Here is a 21440-nt window from a genome sequence, read left to right as displayed (position 1 = left end):
ATTTCACAATTACAAGCAAACTATTAGCAGATTTTAATAATGTCTTACAATTTGGGGTTTTGCTGTAACTCTCATATTTCGATGACACAGATGCCTGAGTGACCAAAAAATCACGAGAAATCCACAGATTTACCCACCGAAGTTTTTTAATAGAAATATCGTAGGCTCCTACTGTGGTTTGGGCAGCCACATTCTTGTGAATTTATTGCTTCCGCGAGAATCATACTATATTCATCATATCTATATAATCATATATATTCTTGAAAAGAAAATAAATAATAATATAACATATTTTAATATTAAGCCCATTGAAAAAGTGTTTAAATCTAAATTCCCTAAAGCATATGGTCTAAATAAATAGTTTTATAATTTACACCACTATCACACACTTTTAGATGAAAACTTCCTGTATCAAATTACTGAAAAACCTCTTATCAGGCGTCTGTTGTAACACTGTTGTATTCAAAACGTTTCAGTGAAATATAAACGATGTAAATATAATACGGTATATACATGGGCGAGTTTATTTGTAAAGGCTTGATGTCACGTATTAAAAACACGCAATGAATATTTTTATTTTTTTTCGGTATACAACTTGTTGCGTCGCTTCTATCACACGGCGTTTGTAAACGGGCGTTTACTCCAGTCAAATAAAACGAAGAAATTGTCAAAAATTTTGACACTGAATTTTGCATTTTTTATATGATGTAATTTTAATGACACAAAAACAAAGATTTAGTGTTGTCAAACGCCTAGGGTTAAATTACAAAGTTTTAAAGTGGTTTTTCGCAATTACTCGAAACTTTTAAAGATGAGACGAAAAGGGTCAAATTTAAATTGGACTCTGACTATTTGGTGCCATTTAAATAATTTAACAATCTTACAACTTAAAAAACAAATTTACTTAAGTGAAGTTCATCCGAGTACAGGGATGATTAATAAACCTGTTTGAATTAGGGTTTATTTGTTTATTTATTTTGAATCCTACAGTTAACATAAATTATATACATTTACAAACAAATACACTGAAAATATAGCGACAGATGGAATACATTAAAACATCAATTCTATTAAAATCTTTAATTACTAAATCAGAATAAAAATAAATATTTTTGTTGATATTAAAAGTCCACAAAAAACAATATTAATAACTAAATATTTAATAGATACATATAAATTTAAGACGTCAAGTCAAGAAGAAATTTACAACGAATATTGCGCGCGTTTTGGCACAACTGTTTAGTATTGCGAGCTTTAGGAGCTCGTTTGTAAGCCCCATAGCTCTAGTCACTTACAAAGGTAGTCAAAGATTAGTACAACGGCAGATGTCGAAGGGACGGGCGGGAGTTTGCGCGGCGGCGCCGCCGCCTTATCATTTATCGGCCCTTATCTGTTATCAGACATCGCGAAACCGATCGGGTTACAGTTAATTCAGTGCAAATCCAATTCCCGATCATGTACTATAAAGTGTTGTTTTGTGTTTTTATTGGATATGTTTTCTGTCAAGGTGAGATTTTGAAGTTTCATATGTTGTAAAATAAAACAAAATGATTCCATATGCGATTGATAAGAGGTGTGGAAATTGAGTCATGCGTTATCAGTAATCATAGTGATTCAATAATTATGGACTTGGTTTTTCAATGCGTACAGGAAAATATTAAATTTCCACATATGTTTTATTAATCTATGCAATGGTGCATGGTGATTTATATATATATCTTAATATCTCAGTAATTGTTATGAGTAAAATACAAAATTGAAAACCGCAATATTAATTTATAAGATGAAAAGATACATTTATTTTGTATTTGATATGAAAAAATCTAACTAAAAGTCAAATCAAATTGTTATTTTTTTTGTCTTGTGAGTCCATATTAAAAATCCTTTGCCTAAAGAGCCCATTAAAATTAATTTTTATCAGTCCATAAACGTCTCTACTTATCTTCAAAGAATGATATATGCAGCTCATAAAATCCAAATATAACCTCGATGCTCTTCCGGATCCCACCTGCTATATCCATTAGATTGAATGTTTGTTTTCCGACATCTCTGTTTGGTTTTTCATACATCGACAATATAAATTATCAGTGTTATTAAGTCTTTACGTCTAACGACTGCTCATAGTGATAAAAGTTAAAGGTTCACATATAAACGCATTTTTATTGTATTATTGGGTCTGTAAAAAAAAAGATTTTTATTTATTCATTTATTAACACTTCGTCACATTACAATATAAAAATTGAATACAATTAAATGAAGAGGAGGACAACTGGCGGCCTTATCGTTTTTGAGCGATTTATTCCAGGCAACCACTACTATTTTTGTATGTTTCTAAATTGAAAGGATTAAAAAGTTCTTTACAAAAAAACTCAAACTCTGTAAATAGTTGCTTCATAGACAGAGATTTCATGGCTATGATGTTATCCGTTTACTTGCAATTCTAACATAAAAAGATTGATAATTTTTGATAGTAACCTCAAACATAAAACAACAACATAAAAGCTATACAAACATTTAACACCAAATTATCGCGAAAACGTAAGTGACATATAATTACATAAGTAATGATCTTTAAAAAAAATATTTGCATAACATAAAATGTCACAAGTCATGAAAAAACAAAGGAAGGAAAAATGTAAAATATATTTATCAAATTCAAACATTATGGGATAAAATTGTTTTCAACCAACGCACGTGTGAACTTTAAGGTATTTTTTCCGTGTGACGATATAAATAGACAACACATTTGTAAGGAATGGAAACGTAACGTTATTCTTTCTTTGTTTATTTCGAATCTATATTTTCTACCTTTTAAATCAATTTACAATAAATTAAACTTTTTTTTATCCATCTGCAATCAGCCTCTTGGCTTTTATCAAATTTGAAGTGCATAAAGGCAGTTAGGGAACGCAAATTTAACAAGATAAATTAAACAACAACAAATTATTTATAGAGGTATAATTCAATCACTCTGTTGGCTCAAAAAGTGTCTTAGAAACGAGAAACTTTCAATGTTCCCTGTCCTGTGCCACATTCCGTCAATTGCTGGTTTTCTGCAGCTTTCATCCTCCATCCAGCGGTATTTAAGTATTATTCACGAGATTTTTTATTTTAGATTGGTTAAAATACATAGAATTACTTCCTATCCGAGTAGTTCCTTGTGAACTTTATGATATCTATTAGGTTTGGGCCTGTTTCCTCTTGTTCCTTGGTGTAGCCGAAAGTGAATTTATATTTCAACTGTTTCAAGGGTTTTCAATAATTGAAATAAGTTTAAGTTATACATATTTCTGCATCGATTTAACATGTTGAAGAACATAAATCACGCTACTGAAGTAAGCAGACCCAAATAACATACCACGAACCATACTAAATTGTCCATAAAATACAAAGTTAACTTTGTTTCCTGATATTAAGGAAGTGATTTTGCACAAGTATTACTGCGATTCCTGAGCTCGTGCTTTCAAATCCCAGTTAAAAACGAGAGGTTTTATTTATTTTAAGTACATACTTAACACTTTTTGGTAGGCGAGAGAAACAATTGTGAGGAAATTAGAACATTGGCCACACTGAGGAACAAAATAAACGTAACTATTAACGAATGTAAATCTATTATTATTCATAAAATGTCTTATTACGGTTTGAAACGATCTTGCATAAGTTATGTTATTAATTATAGTTATGATATAATGAATAACTGATAATTAAATAACTACTAATATACGGGATATGAGTTTTATTTTGTGGAAAGGAACGTATTTATGGTAATTTACGTATGCTTCTTTGAAACCATCAAAGAATCTGTTAACGCATAAAAAATCTAAAAATATATTGGTAATCATTAAGATATCCGGTGAGAAATTATATTTATCAGAAGCGATTTTTAACTCCAATCTTAAATGCGTTTTGAATAAACTAAAGAATAATTTTACGAACAATCTAATCAGGGTTGTAATTGAAAAGAAATGAGAAAGCATCATATCATTGATCATTGATTTTTACTCATTGTCTTTGCTCACCGGTATTGCATACGGTGTAACAGACTATACAAATATGCATGGAATAAAAAATACATAAATGGATTTAAATATAGAACAGAAATGTTTATTGTTATAAAAAAAACAGAATACCCGTTAAATAAAGATAAATATTTAATAATAATTACAAATAACTAAACACTGCAACGTTAAGTAATGGTGTAAATGTGAAGGCCTACAATGGCTGTGAGAATGTAAGAATGAGGTAGGTGATTTTAAGCACTGGATAATTTCTAATCGGTACCTGCCCCACGCACTTTGTTCGCCTTAATATTCATGATTTTATCATATCCATAAAAATCATCACCAAAGTCCACATATCATGATTATTGATGTGAAACATCTATAGCCGCACGTAAAACCGATTTCTGGCGTGGCGACGCATCGCCACGCTATATGATATACAGTCTAAATGCAGTAGTAAATTTCACATTAAAAATATTTAATGAAAATAATGTTTATTCAACAAATAGTCATCGTTATCTGGAAAAACATCGTAATATTTGATTTTATCATTATGACATATTTAGTTCCTATCACAATCTGTTCTTTTCTGCATATTACTTTTACAAAATAATGTCGATGTTTCACATCTGCCAGGCGTCCCGTGACAGCTCACATTTTTTTTATTATATAAAAAAGCTGTGGATTTAAATAAATAGTTAAATAGGTTAACAAAGGTTTGCGTATATATAAAGCAAAAACATGTTTTGCCACTTGGATAAGATCGTTGATAAAAATTATATTAAGATTGTTCCATGTTTATTGGACCCTTGGAATCCTTTTATGATAATTTATTTATTTAATATTAAATAATATATAAAATTCTCGTGACACGGTGTTTGTTGACATCAGAAATGGCTCGACCGATTATCGTGAATTTTTGTGTGGACTCGGACTACATCTATTTTTCATCCACAAAAATGGAACAGGTGCTAAAAAAAAGAAAAACCCCAAATTTTATTTTTTTTCTAATTTTTTATGATACAATAGTACATATATACGTACATTATCTATTTAATTGAATATTTTTATATATGTTGTTGATCAATCTTTAGTACCATATTGATAGATTTTTAGTTTAAAATATCCTGGATACCACATTTAATTCCCCTTATATTTTAGATATGGTGTTGATTGAACAATATTAGCCTTTAGCACGACGTTTACGTCATTTAAGATAAATGGCATCCCATGGCGCCGTGCGTATCCAATTATTGTCAATACTCGACTTTAGTGGTAAATTAATTACATAGAAAAGGTTGCATGACTGTTTATTTTTAGAATGTTATTCGTAGGTTTGTTTGTGTTGCCTTCTTCAAAATTATGTATATCTTTACCTATACCGTGAGCTTGACAGTACTAAGTTTAAACTATAGTAAAATATCCTAGAAGAGTTTCTTATAGAGGGGGCGATATAAGAATAAGAATTTTTCAAATTTTTCAAATTTAAAAATCGAACAATACTTTAGAGAAGTCATTGGAGAGCTTCTGATTTTACTTACAAAATATCTTAGCTTGTATTGACTGACTTGAGATCCTGCTTGCAATTTTGCTCATATGTGCCAAGTGTACCTATGCCTATATCCTAGTGTTCCTAAATTTGCTAGAAGAAGTTGGAGCAGGTTTTTGGTAATGTTTTATATTCAATTGTCCCATTTGTTAAAGATTTTTCGGTCCCCGGCTAGTTTCTCTAAACAAGTGTATGTAAATAAAAATACGTGCAGACATGTGGACTTGCAGCGTATAAACAAATAAGCCATCAATAGTATGCGACAGGTTTGCACTCGAATTGAGGTCAGCTGTGTCATAATTTTTAACACTTAACCCACAAGAAAACAAATATCGATATTTTAAATAGTTTGATTTCTAATATCTACTTAGTTTTATTGTGTCACCAATATACTTCTCCTGTGTCGCCGATTATGATTTTGAATCATACGGTGACAAAAACTCTCATCTCGTCGTAGGCCTATTCTTTTTTGTCTTTCTGCGTATTTATAAATACGCTGAAGGAAAACACCGTGAGGAAACTGGCGTGCCGTAGACCCAAAAAGTCGATCACGTGTGTCAGACGCAAAACGGTAATCTACTCGTCTATTAGAAAAAGAATAAATACCTGAGCTAAAAGGTAGTAGCGCCACTCTATTTTAATGGTTTAATATTATTGCTTTTATATCATCAAGTAATATTTTTGCTAAAGGTAAAAAAAAGTTTAAGTAATTAATATTATGCTTCGTGGCAATAGTGTGATAAAGGCGAAATCTTTGAAGCAATTTAGGAAAGCGTCCTTAGCATATTAGTTACTATTACATATTATATTATTCTTTATTAAATAATACAGAACAATATAATATATATGTATCTTCGATACAAATTATAATTAATCACAAAAGCATTTCATTACGTATTTCCGTGTTGTTAATACTATTGCGGAAGTAAGTTATGGCAGGTTTCGATCACTAATGAACCAGTCTGTAGCTTTAATGAATGACATTGGTTCTTTTGTTGTTTACCGCTAACATTTATCTATTGTATTCACGCATGTCCCACTTTATCAGATGGAAGTATTTCAATCAGTGATCACTATGTGAACGACGCAGAGAGACTTGGTTTAAATCCCGTTTATAGAGAGAAATGCGTATTATGTATATTTGTATAACATAATTTAAATAACTAAACTAAGACGAATTACGACTTTTATTTTAATAATAAAAAGTTTTTAAAAATAACTAGACCTGAGCTTAAAGCAGGCCCTATAATCAAAGAAAAATACTCCTAAATGTTGTATAGCAGAGTGTAATATTTATGTTAAACGTCACAGATCCAACCAAGAAGACCAATTCCAACCATATTCATCTATTCCGTGGATATTAATCTCTTTATCATGTTAGTCTAGTCTCTATATTACGATATTAATCATGAATTTCGTGGTTTTGATTAACCCAAATACCATGGTTATCTTGATAAGTATAAGTAGAAAAACATAAAAAGGCCCCGTCTAAGAAATCGTGAGTTACATTTGAGGAAAATTTATGGTGTTGTGAAACTCTCTTTATATTCATCTACGCCACGTCGCTTAGTCAAGTTATTTAAAAGGCTATAATAACATATAAAAATGTTTCAGTTTAATTTGATGATTTGCTTTTTTAAAAGAGTACCGAGAGTTTTTTTACGCCGGCTTTTTCTCTCGGCCTACACCCTCTGCCTTTACCGATGAATAGGGATGCCTACAGGTTCGATTTTAATGACGTGGAATAAGTGATACCTTGATGATCTTATGTTCCAAAATAAACGTATTTTTTTAAATAAGTTAAAATTGCATAATTAAATCTAAAATGAACCAGCTGTTATGTCTTAAAACAAAAATCTACTAAGCAAAACAACGGGCTTACTGGCTCACCCCATTGCAAAGGAAATATGATTTAGGAAACAAATGAATACACTGTCCCTTTCAACTAAGAGATACGCCTGTTGAAGTCGATCATATAAACAAAATTGCATTGTTATTGACCTGATAAACAGTAGTTCATTATTGCATTGATATTGGGCACGATGTCAGCTGGCATTGTGCCTCATATGCCAGAAGTCCAAAACGCGAATAGTTTCTACTAAGAACTACTTTTTGCGTATATCTGTGATCTTTTTAACGTTGTTACTAAGTGAGAAAAGATTCACAAGATTATCTAATCACTATCAGACATTTAATGTCACTAAATCGAGCCATTTTAACACACAGGTTTCTGTTACACACCCACACACTACACGCAATTTCTCTCTCATATTATTGTTAAACTTTCTAATGGGCGTTTCGATTTAAAAAAAATTGTATTCCAGTTTGTAAGTTTTTAAATAAAATTTTGAATCGAATAATTTTAGATAACATGAAAATTATGGTTTAAAATTGAAAATAGAATTCATAATTAGAACTGTTTAGTTCCAGTACTGCAGCAACAAGAGCTGGCGAAGAAGCTGGTGTGTATTGAACATGACCAGTGCGGGCCTTGTCTGTCAGCCGCATCACACTGTCGATGGTGCGCTGACCCCTACTATCCCACCACTGCGCCACGGTGCAATGATGATGAAAGGTATCAAGCTAATTTAAAATATACCAACCTAAAAATATATTCCAAATATAATTTCTGATTTATCATTAATCCATATTCCAAACTCAAATTTATTACGTATGAGTATTTTTTTATTATGTTTTCAATCATAAACTATTATCGTAATTAAGTAAGTACATTTTTTAATTAAGTAAAAATAATTACAAAATTTTTAAATACCAAATCATTATAAACTGTTTTCATGAAGTCTAATATAATAATAAATTAAATAATAAACTATGTAATTTATTTATTTTTGTTTAATGAAGAAAATAAATAAAACTATGTCTTACGTCTCTGTAGATTATTTTGAAATCCGAAATTATTTTAGTTATTTGAAAAGATCAAAATGTTAAGCTTTCCCTATTCCAGATGCGTGAGTAATTTAAATTAATACAAAAATAGTTTCCACGTTCATTTTAAATTTAGAACAATGTTCAACGTTTAAATAATTCCATAGAACATTCTTGCTAACCAAAGACTATAAATATAATAGTCTTGCGCTAACATAGATTAGAAATGACAGTTAACATGAAAATGTGTTATGGGAATGTTCGCTTTAATCTTGGATTGTTCTACATGATCAAGAGATTTCTTGATCGATCGTGGAACATGATTAACTTAAAGACGCGGTTATTGCATAGTCACCTAATAGAGAGTGAATCAAATCTTATAATAGTATACTGTATAGTAATATTATATTACTGTTGTCACAATATTTGACATATTATGTGATTTAACCTGGAAACTGTTTTGTAAAATTTATAATCTGTTTAGCTAGATGTGCATTAGTTAAACGGCATAAATATATTAATTTAAAAAAAATATCTCCTATGTATATTTCATTATTCTTGGTATCGGAATCAAAGGTTTTTTTTAAATTATTAATTTGAATTTCGTTAATTGAGGTTTAATAATTAAATACTCGCGCCGACAAAGACCAATTACAATTTGAATTCTCTTTGATGATAGTCTAAATGCCGAATCCCATGCTGGGTTAGTTACTTTTATCATTGATGGACAGACGATTTAAAACAGTAAAAGGGGTCAGAATAAGATGCACATGTTTAAGAGAAATGACCTTTGTACACTCTGAAGTGTTACTTTGTTTTAGTGTAGGTACTATCTTTTGTAATATCAGCAAAAAACGTAATACATAACCAGTTTTCATTTGAACAATATTTTTAAATACTTTCAGGTTACTACTAAACTGTACATAGTACCTACACGAATTATTATATCTTGTAAAGTATATTTGTTTTTTCTATTTTTTTGGCGGCTGTGCAAATATTACTACGTAAGCAGATTTACTGCAATTTATCCCCCCCCCCCTTGAAAGCAAAGCTCTAAAAAATATGTAGTAATTATGAAAAGCTTTTAGATAATCAGATACACCCTCCCACCCCTATAGTGCTTGCGTAATACTTAAACGGCCACTTGGGGCTTGAATCCTGTCGAAAAAAAATTTCACAATACAATGTGATTTAAACTACAAACAAATGTGAAACGTTAATTATAGATAATATTAATTATCAATAATTTTTTTAAAGTTCCTATTAAAATACTACTTGTCTGATAGTACTCGTATTGGTATTGTGTATCTAATACATTTCAACTTGTTACTTAAGTGTGCTTAATTTACATAAATATATTAAATTTTATGTTTCCAATTTTGTCTCATTAGCGGGTAATTGAATCTCATGTACAAGTTGTTAAATAAATAAAATGAAATTATTACTTATATAGCACTCGTCTATTGTAATTAAATGATAAATATCCCTTTCAGTTTGGTAGCCTTTGGTTGCGGCCAAGGTACGATAGAGCGTCCTGAAAAGCCAGTTTGGGAGGTGGTTGAGAACAGCAGTTTGCAAGACATGCTGCCAGACGGCTTGGTTGCTGTACAACTACAGCCGCAGCGGATAAAGCTTTCTTTAAAAGCACGTAAGTGGGTAATGGATGAATGAAGCTTTTTGTCATATTTCTATTGGTGAAAAGATTTGTTAGGGCATATAGGAAGCTAAGCTCTAGCTACGAATCAAACCCAGGTTATACCAATAAAGCCACGAAGGCGGATCGTCATACTTTATACAAATATTAATGGGAAAGTTACAATTAAATTACGAGATATATGCTTTTTTAAAGGTACACTTTTTAGAATATTTAGTTTTCATCCGAAAAAATTGTTTACTATGTTTTCGTTTGAATTATTAAGAGTTGTTATTTACAATTGTTATAGGTGAAACAAAAAAAATCAAGTTCCAATACCGGCCAGCAAAGAACTATCCTTTGGATTTGTATTACTTGATGGATCTCACGTGGTCCATGAAGGATGATAAGAAAACCCTTGTGTCATTAAGAGACGATCTTCCTGAGATGCTGAAGAATTTAACCGATAACTTTAGGTAAACCAGTTTTTAAATTAATTATGATTTGAATTTTATTTAACTATTTTCACTATATTCAATCATAGTGTAAACCTAATTTGACAGGTTATATTCATATAATACGAGTATTAGTGATTAGAGTAGATTGTTGAGTAGTTGTTTATGAAGACGGAATATTTTTAATTTGACATTAGGTCTTACTTGAACACAGAAGACTATTACTATTACTAATTAAATTTCTTATAATATCTACACCACATGCGCTATGACAAACCAGTCATAGATATGGGTTAATTTTTTCAGATTGGGTTTTGGAAGCTTCGCTGAGAAGCCAATTATGCCGTTCATCAGTGTAGACTCGGGGCGACGCGCAAACCCCTGCACGGTAGAGGAAGAAGCCTGTGAACCCACCTATAGTTACAAACATCACCTGTCTCTTACTAACCAGGTACTTATTTATGTAGTCCTGTGGTGTCCGTATGATGAACGTATAACATATTACTACTGAAATCTGTAGCGCGAACATAGATCTTATTCTGTAACAACTGACAGCATTGCCTTTTACATGTTTATTATCTTCATCATCATTGTTCAACTCACCTAAATAACTCTGTAAAGAGTAACGTTAAGTTGTCATCTGATGCGTTTCCGATCTTGATAATGAGATTTTGTTCCGCGTGATCACAAAGTTTCTATAATACGGAATCGAGAGAACTACGTAATAACTTTTAGTTACAGAGTATTTGAAAGAAAATAGTACAAATTGTATCAAATACACTTGCTTGTACGGTGGAAGCAACCTTAACAAACTTAATTTAAAAATACACACTATAATTCAATCAAATACAGTTTACTAGTCGATTTGACTAATCTGTAGCCCGCAGTTTGTGTGAGAGACGTATGGAAATAATATTTTTATATATTATTATTTTGTGATAAAGTAATGATAGTTAAGTTGGTTTACCACAACGCTTTTAACCCTAAGTTTCTAACAATAACAATTAATTTTTGAAATAGGCCATGTTGACTGTAGCAAAAGAGGGCCGGAACGGAATTACACCAGTTTTTAGCCTATACAATTTATAGTTCTATCAAAACCGTCAATTCATTTATACTTATTATTTCAAGGTGAACGATTTCATAGAAAGCGTGAACAGTAGTTCGGTAACGGCGAATTTAGACAACGCTGAGGCCCAACTTGACGCTTTGGTACAAGCAATTACTTGTGGGAACCGTATTGGCTGGAGCCTGCGGAGTCGCAAGATTATAATCCTATTGTCTGACGGATTGCTTCATACCGCCGGAGATGGGAAGTTAGGTAAGACCATAATAAATTTCATATTTAATAGCCTATTGTAAATACATAATGTATGAAATAATAAAATATATGCCAAAGTTAGGAAGCAATGTTATTTATCAAATAGCAAACGCATTACGAATTCAAATGACAGGCCAAAATGTTTTTTTTTTTAATCTGAATATTTTTTGTTCGGGAATCGAATCCTCCGGAACACGCCGTTTAACTATAGCTACAGATGCGGAAATCTTTAGAATACTATTGATATACAATGATTTTACATTGTCGCACTAAGCAGTGTTGGCCTTCAGATTTCTCTCACTCCTGAGGTCATAGGTTCGAATCCCAGTAGTCAGTAGCCCTTGACTTTCTATACATTTAATACTAGCTCGTACGGTGAAGGAAAACATCGTCAGGAACTCGTCATGCCTTAAACCCAAAAAGTTGACGGCGTGTATCTTGCCAATTAGAAAAACAAATGATCATGGAACAGATACAAAAACCAAAACCCCAGACTTAAGAGGATGTAGCTTAAATGGTATTTTTATTTTTTTTCAAGATATAAAAAAAAATATATAAAAAATATATATAATCCAAGTATATTTATTTTATAATTAAGAATTAGAATTTTACGGTTTCACTATTAATAATTTAATTCTGTGGCCATATGTCAGTGACAATTTTATTATTATACTAGCTGACCCGGCGAACTTTGTTCCGCCTTAATGGCAATAAATAAGCAGTTTGGGTTTTTTTATTGGAAAAAATACAAAAAAATTAAATACCTACATTAATCATTCATTATTATTTCTGTATTTTAGTACATAGGTTGCTCTTCACTTAAGTACCTTGTGATACACATTTTTTCATTTTTTGTTTTATTATCAGGCGCAAAAACAAACAACGCTGATGGTCTTCCGACCCGTGAACATGCCACGTATAATTGACCATGGGAAAAACATGAATGTTCTAGATTTAAACCACAAACTTTTAAGGATTGGCCTTGTGATTTGTTGATGGTCATGGCAAATGCAAGACGTATCGGAAATTGAAGTCTTTTAAATTCAAACGGCATATCGATTGGGATCATCGGGATCCTCGGAATAAGAACTTCCTCACCTTTGAATTTTCCTATTATTATCGTAGCGTAAATTACATTGTTCTTCAATTTTCTAACCACCAAACGCATACCATTATGTAGTTCAGGTCATCTACATCTTTATTCTTTTTCTTCTTTTTTATCAGTAAGCAATGTAACTCTCATGTTTGTTGTCAGCTGCAGTTTCGTCACATAGCGCCATAGATTTGACGATTTGAGGCAAGCGTTTATTTCGTCGACAGCCGTAGATCTTGGAATTACTGGCAGTATTTGGCGGAAATCGCCAGACAGTAAAATCATTGCTCCTCCAAAACATCTCGATTCATTGCGTAAATCTTTTAATGTTCGGTTAAGTGCTTCCAATGCACGTTTATGCGCCATTGTGCATTCGTCCCAGATGATGATTTTCGATGCCGCTAAAACTTTGGCCATTGCTGAGTGTTTTGCAATATTACACGTTGGTTCTCCAATAGTTTGAAGATTTAACGGTAATTTTAATTCTGAATGAGCCGTACGGCATCCTTCTAACAATGTGGCTGCTATTTCAGAAGAAGCAACTGCAACCGCTATGTTGGATCTCGCCCGAACAGTTGCTAAAACTAATGACATGAGGAATGTCTTGCCAGTTCCACCAAGGGCACCTAGGAAATATAAACCACCATTTTCATCATCGTTTGCCTTCATTAAAGTATCATAAACTTCCTTTACTCGATTAAATGCGTCATTCGACAACAACAACAAATAGAAACATTCATCATTCTTTGGATGAACTGTATACATACGACCATACCGAGTTTTATAGTTCTCTTCACTGTTTATACGAATGGGCAATAGCACTATCATTATAATTAAATTGTAAATTGTAAAAATAATTAAACGTATTTATTTAATAGAAATATTTTGAATATTGATTTCTTACAAATATCAAATTGTCATATATACGTCATTACATAGCTGTCATTATACGTCAATTACATAGCTATCATTTGCGTTTTATTATTCCAAGTCTGATTCTTATTTGTTATACCACTTTTTATAGTGACTGACGTTTCATGTCAAGTCCCACGGGAACGCTGTCGAACGGGATAAAAAGTATCCTATGTCCGTCTCCTGGCTCTAAGCTACCTCCATACCAATTTTCACTCAAATCTGTTCTTTCGTTCTTGAGTTATAAGTGGTGTAACTAACACGACTTTCTTTTATATATATAGATATGAAATCTTGAAGGCACTATTAAAATATGAAACACTCCATTTATTAATAGTAGTAGTAATAATACTGAGCAAAATGTACTTATCAATGTCTGATCTCTGTCCAAAGAATTTTCTCAGCTGATAAATTAAACCAAAATATTAAATTATTTGCCAAAAAATTCCAGGTGGCGCCTCCCTGAAAAATGACGAGACATGTCACTTAGATGAAAATGGCTACTATGCAGAAGCAGACAAATACGACTATCCCTCCATTGCACAAGTGTACAGACTCCTAGATAAATATAAGGTAAATAGACCTCTTTGTTTAATCTATATTTAAGCTCGCAAGTGTTACGCAAACCTTTTCTTATCAGTACATGTATAGGTTTATTTTGTGTTCTAATCTATGTTTATTTTTGCCAGTTAAACACTGGTAGTGTTTAAATTATTTATGCAGTTGTTAATTCTGGAAAACCGCCCATTTACGCTGTATTATATTGCCGTAAAATACCCGTTCTTAAAAGGCTTCTTTACTTGCGAGCCTTCTTGCAGTGTCCATGCATCCTGCCCGGTCCCTGGTTCTTTAAAAAACCAAGGCGTAAACACATTCAGGATCTTCTCCCCAAAATTCATGCAGTAATTAACAAGTCTTTAGAATAAAGACAACTTGTCTAGTATATTTAATTTCGGTAATGAAATGCGCTGGCGCGTGTTTCTGTGACCCCCGTAACCCATCACATATTTATAATTAATAGATTTTTTATAAAGAACTGGACAGACGTTTGACCTCAATCCCACCTGATGTTAAGTGGGATGCGGCCTAGCGGAGGGCATGCCCAGTAATAATAATTAATCAATAAAATATTTGTTACAAATTGTACAATTTTATTAGACGCTACCTTTGATCCCTCTTCGATCTTATCAAATAACTATAGTCACCCACGAAATTAAGTTTTTGTAGCCTAATTATACTAAGTAAAATTATTTGACATAAGTCATATATGTAATAGTTTATAGAAACGTAATGTACTTTATCCTCAGCGTAACTTTAATTAAATAGTGTTGAGAATTTGCGAATGCATGAGTGTGTCTGATGTGCGTGCACTACGTCTGGATTAGTTTTTGATTAAAATCAAATTATTATTTTTACTGTATGTGCATACTAAACAGTGGTCATGTCTTTGCATTAAATCCGAGTATTAGTAGTGATACAGGCATAAATAAAAACAATATTCCAATTTTAATTAGTATATTTAATATCCAGGTTAACGTAATCTTCGCTGTGACAGAAAGCGTCAAAGACCATTATGACAGTTTGCACCAACTGCTCAGCGATTTCACATACATCGCCAAATTGGAAAGTGATAGTTCCAACATTCTCAAATTGGTAAAAATGGGTTACGAAGACATTGTCAGCGTTGTCAACTTCGAAGATGATAGCTCGGGGCCTGTCAAGGTCAAATATTTCACCGATTGCGGAGTGAAAGGTGGCTCGTTAATCGAGACCCATCGTTGCACTGGTGTCGAATATGGGATGACACTGAACTTTGAAGCTCATGTTACATTGGACTCTTGTTCTGAATTCAAAAAGGTGAGTTTTATTTGCCGTATGGCATCTGGTAAATGGTCTACAAAAATGGAGTTGATTCTTTTTATGGGAGGTTGAAGTTTAATTATATAAGGATTGTTTTAATTGAAATAGCAAGACCCAACACTTAAAAACGATTCAATAAATAATATTACGCACGAAGAATATAAATTTATATTCACTAAGATTTTAATTTAACATTTATTTAAGATTAAAAATTTAAGCACTGTTTAAAAATATTTAGAAGAATTTTTGCATCATATACATTCCTCTAAACACGTCAACTAAATATACTATTAAACGTCATTATGTTCACGAACATTTTGTATGAAGAACAAATGAACTATTACGGCAAATACTAGAAATTTTATACTATGACTATTTTCAGACGCAACAAATAATAAGCATATCGGAAAGTCAGCTGGGCCAAGACACCCTGACTCTAGAGGTGAATATCCAGTGTGGTTGCTCCTGCGAAAGTGATTTGATCAAGGATATGTCTTTATCTTGTCCAAATCATTCACACCTTGTATGTGGAGTTTGTCAATGCAATAAAGGATGGTGAGTAATAGCTTTTTCTAAGAAAAGACAGTTCATGAAATAGTTCTGTTTATCCGGACTCGGTATTGGAAATATGAATTCTAATTGAAAGATGATTTTTTCGGCGTTTGATTGGTCATAAAGAAGGATCGAACGTGTCGCGAGTCTGTGATATGACAAAATTCTTTATAGAACTAGACAAACCGGCAGGAAGCTCATCTGATGTAGGTGATACCGCCGCCCACACTAGCGAGTACGGGTACTGCTTTGCCGATATTCGTTTTTTATCAATCAGATTTAAATTATTATTTTCTAGTTTCTTTGTATATGTTAGCGCCTTTTATTTTACATCACGACCATGTTTCTTCACTTCTCCTGCTGCTTTAATGCGATAATTATTGAAAACGTACGAAATGTCTTTATTGAATTACCTAAGTATGCATAATTTTTAGAATTAGAATCATGTTTCACCGATACTCCAGGTCTGGTCCTAAGTGCGACTGTTCAATAGAAGATGAGGCAGCCTCTGCAGCTCTACTCTCGCAGTGCAGAGAACCGAACTCCACTCGACTGCTGACGTGTTCCGGGGCTGGTGATTGCCTTTGCGGAAAGTGCGAATGCGATAGAGGCTTCAGCGGGAAGTATTGTCAGTGTAAAGATTGTGAAATTAGCAGGTATGTCAAAGTTTTTTTTAATAACGGTATAGCTACGGTCTTTTGATAATTTAAATAAACCTAAAGGGTATTAGGCCCTGCTTAATAGATTAACTACTCCAACGATTCAACCACGTTGAAGTGTTTAATACCAGTATTTGTTTATGAGCTACCAGAGTCATTAGAAAACGGCTATTTGAATTGTAGCGGGATATAATGAAACAATGCCGGCTCATTTGAATGGGCTGTAAATTGAGAGCCAAAAAACCTTTTAGTTTATATTTTGTGTAAAATAAATAACTCTTTTGATTTATCGATAATCGATTTGTCAGTTGAGACTTTCACTGATAATTTTTCTGAGTTGTCAAGTGACTTTGTTTAGTTTCATTGCTAAGTTAAGTGTTTACATATAAATCGCAATGGTGTACAACTAGTCTTAGAACTTTTAGGGTTAAATATCGTTTTATTTTAGATATAAATCCATTATTAATGTGTTTTGAAATATCAGATCAAACGGAATGGAGTGCGGTGGTGTCGGACATGGTGTTTGTGTGTGCGGCCTATGTGCGTGTGAGGCCGGGTGGACTGGGGAAGCCTGTGATTGTACTGATGATGTTGACGCCTGTATTGCTCCTGGAGAGGAAGAAATTTGCTCTGGACATGGGGACTGTGTTTGTGGTAAGTTAAGAAATATAAAGAATACAATACAATACTTTTCACTTTACCTTGAGCTACGTACAATTTTTTAAGTAAACGAACGATAAATGTTTTTACAGGTCAAAAATAACAATATTTAATTTCAGTAATTAAAACGTATGTACTGGCAAGTTCACTAGTACTAATGTAAGCAAGGTGACAGGAAGGTCTTTTTGATCTGATTTAGTAGTTGTAATAAATATATGAGATTATCTGTAAGACTTGAACACACTGGAGTTATCTTATTGCTTATGCTGATATGGATTTTTAAATTAAAGTATTTACAAATCCAGCTATATAATGTAATATTTTTTATGTAAAAAGAGGCATAAACGTTCTAAAATCCCGTATAAAAACGTACTTAATTACAAATAAATTTCATATCTGCTACTGTGAACTTTGCTTTTCAAAAATGGAAAGGCGTTAAAATTTGTAGCAAATTACTAATTATGATTATATGGTCAGCCTTTATTTTGTTAATTTTGGTAGATAATTTGTTTATTAAATGCACATTATCTTTAATTTTTCTAGATTTTTGTTCTTAAAACTCATTGTTTTCCATTTTTCGCCTCCTTGCGGTATTTTCTTTATGCATGTTGTATGTACTTGTAAATCTGATTCAAATGTTTTATATAAAGAACTTACATCTACATAGTTTCTAGATCTGTCATGTCATTCTAATATGGTGATTTTTTTAAATTTCTATAGATTTTGATATAATATTCTTTAATATAATAGATTTTTTTGTTCTATCGTCTATTTCAATCGTTTTCGCAGCAGATACGATGAAAGATATAATAGGATTTTTTTACACCATGGGTGACATTATTGTAGTTTTAGTAGGAAACCTAACTTTTTTTCTTGCAATTAAAATAGCCTATATTTATCAGTCATAATGTAGTATTAACAACAGCGAAATAATTTTTAAAAGTACTTTTATTCAATAATTCGTCACAAACATACTTACATACCAATATTTCCTTTTTATTATATTAGTATAGATTTGACCTTTATCAAGACGAGATTCAAGAAATAGTATTTTGCTTGACGTCGTTCTCTTATGAAACAAGCGTACAAAAGATTTGTTTTTTTTCAGGCAAATGTGAATGTGCTTCGACGATAGAAGGGATGCGCTATACAGGGCCGTTTTGTGAAACGTGTGCCACTTGTGAGAATCCTCTATGCGCAAACGCAGAACTCTGTGTATTATGTAACCTTAACAACAATTGTAATGAAACTTGTACTGTTGGTGGTCTAAACTATACTGTTAGCCAAAGATTGAACGGTAAGTAAAAATTCCACTTATAAATAGTGCACGGTATTAGATATATAAACTCTGATTTTCTTAAGAAAACTTCAAATAGCGTAAACTATCATCTTTTATACGCACTGTATGTCATAAAGTGTAGTAATTTGCTTTGATATGTAGGGTAATGACACTTATAACTGCGGTTCTAAGAATAATAATCGTACTACCATTAGACTGTTTTTTACCGCAAACGAGATAGTCGTCTGCGGTAAAATAAAACGGGGTAATTTTCGTATAGCGTTTACTATCTAATCTTTAATAGGTAACACTGAAATAAAACACTGCTACTGTCTGTTTTTTTTAAATTGAATCTTACTGTTAGCCTAAAGGACAGCTTAGATCAGAGGTTTTGGCGAGCTTAGCTCGGTCGGAATGAAAAGCTTGTCCGGCTTAAAGTTAAACTTATTTAAAAGCGTGTTTAAATAAATTCATCATCATAATTATTTTATCGCACAATCTATTGGTAAATATGCGAACTATTATGATTGTGACACAGCATCATTTAAATGTGAATTTAAATTATATTAGAATGCCACTGTGAAAATAAAAAGTACAGAATCATAATCGTGTCTGGTTTATAGCATCAATAGTTTTAATGTCGATATTTGATTTTAATTGCTTTATATTTAAACCCTCGTGGTCCAAAATATGTCCATTTGGATCGTTTTAACTAGAGTACTCATGTCGCTTTTCATCACAGCGTAAACATAATTTAATAGACCGAAATGGAAAAATGTTTAATATGAATGAAGAAGATTAACATTAAATTATCGAGTCTATTTTATTTCAGAGGACGCAGGAATAAATGACATACCTTGCATACTGCGTCGGGAGGAGGATGGTTTGGAGTGCGAATACAAATACACATACAATGCCGCAGAGCAGGCAATGATATCTATGGAAATAATCATCCGATCTAAAATATGTTCGCAGCCTACAACAGCTAAGATCATGATGAGTGCCATTATAACTATGGCATGTGTGATACTCGGCGGGATAATTATTATTTTAGCTGTAAAAAGCGCGCAAATTGTGTCCGATCGTAGGGCGTACGCAAAATTTGTACAGGAAGCGCAAGAGAGCAGAAAGAACATGCAAGAATTGAATCCTCTGTATATTTCGCCTATATCAAAGTTTACGTTACCAGAATCTTATCCGAGGGATAGGAATGATTAGGATTTAATAGTCATAAGTTATTTTAAGTGAATTACAAACTAGGTAAGCAGATTTACTGCAATTTATCCCCCCACCTCTTCTTCCTTTTGTCAGCAAAAGTAAGAAAAGCTCTCAAAAAATACATAAATTTATTTGTTTATGTATTTATTATGTATTAATTTTTTGTAGGAATACTCGAAAATGCATTTCGTGTTTTCGATACATACATAGACAATGTGTGGGTTTAAAAACGTAAATAATTACTGTTGACGTTATCACCAAATAAAAAAATCAAAGATTCCACTCCCCCTAATAATACTTAAGAGCGGCCCCTTATATACGCGTAAAATATGAATGAGTAAAAACAATAGAAAATCACATATAAGAAACCGATTATTCAGGTCACTTAAAATTAACATTAAAACATTTATTTATTTATTTTATATGTAATCACAGCCTCCGTCTTAATTAATCGCTGGTTCATTATTTTATTTATAAATACATAATTACAGTAGATACAAATCGATAAAGGTCTTTGTAAGTCACGATGTAATTTATTAAAATGTATTTTGCGAACACAACTTTACAAATCATGACAAAGTTAAAATTGAAGAGAGATCTAAGACTAAGTTTTCGGGCATTATTACTAAGACATAATATAGCTAAGGCATAATAACTATACTTTAATGTCTGACCCCCTGTTTTGTACTATAACTATTTTAGTTATATGACTCCTGTATCATTGGATAAATATGTTTGATAGAACACTGTAACTGTAGAAGGGGTTTGTGAATAAAAAGATGTTTCTTTATCATAACTTTAAACTGTTAACAAACGTAGATGTTTCTTGACCTAGTCACTAAAATCACATTTTAAGTTAATTGTCAAATAAAAGTATTTATATAGAATTATATTGCGTTAGTAGTTAATAGTATGTGTATAATCGTTTTTATGTTACTGATATGGAGAAGAATGTATGGTTCTTAGATTGGGTTCTTAGATTGTCGAGTATCCCAGTTAATAATTTATTTAAACCTCCTTGAAAAGACAGTAAACGCGATTTATTACGTTATATTTTTTAACTCGCTGACCATGACTGTAGTGACGTCACAAAAAGCGTGCAGTTATTATGTTAATAAAGTAATAAATTCGCTTTTAAATCTTTTAAGTGGTGTATAAAAATGTATGAGTTGCATTTGTTTTTATTAATAATCAACGTATGTTTTAAATGTTTTTCTTTTAATTTATCCCATTCCAAATAAAAAAAGTGAATTAATTTGAATCAAAAGTACTAGGAGCTAGTAAAGTACAAGGAGGAGTCAGCAAGTCTTTATAGACATCTTGAGGCAATAGACAAAAATAAAGATAATTACTAAAATACTG

General features: G+C 32.0%; 1 protein-coding gene across 2 annotated transcripts; it reads left to right on the top strand.

Moving 5' to 3' along the window:
• Positions 1-1325: 1325 nt before the first annotated feature.
• LOC110998181 (integrin beta-nu) lies at positions 1326-20154 on the top strand. 2 transcript variants are annotated; one of them, XM_045632634.1, is made up of 13 exons: positions 1326-1507; positions 7981-8125; positions 9930-10084; positions 10380-10545; positions 10831-10975; positions 11656-11845; positions 14302-14423; positions 15381-15707; positions 16093-16265; positions 16727-16918; positions 17406-17575; positions 18690-18878; positions 19693-20154. In XM_045632634.1, the coding sequence occupies exons 1-13, from the start codon at positions 1456-1458 to the stop codon at positions 20076-20078; spliced, it is 2412 nt and encodes an 803-aa protein (XP_045488590.1). In that variant the 5' UTR covers positions 1326-1455; the 3' UTR covers positions 20079-20154. The 2 variants fall into 2 exon arrangements, with proteins under 2 accessions (XP_045488590.1, XP_022122374.2); XM_022266682.2 differs by having other exon boundaries at positions 7975-8125.
• Positions 20155-21440: the final 1286 nt, after the last annotated feature.

The sequence above is a fragment of the Pieris rapae genome, chromosome 2 (assembly GCF_905147795.1).
Source record: "Pieris rapae chromosome 2, ilPieRapa1.1, whole genome shotgun sequence".
Classification (NCBI taxonomy): domain Eukaryota; kingdom Metazoa; phylum Arthropoda; class Insecta; order Lepidoptera; family Pieridae; genus Pieris; species Pieris rapae.
The sequence above is the reverse complement of the archived record's forward strand: the minus strand, read 5'-3'. Positions and strand labels throughout refer to the sequence as shown.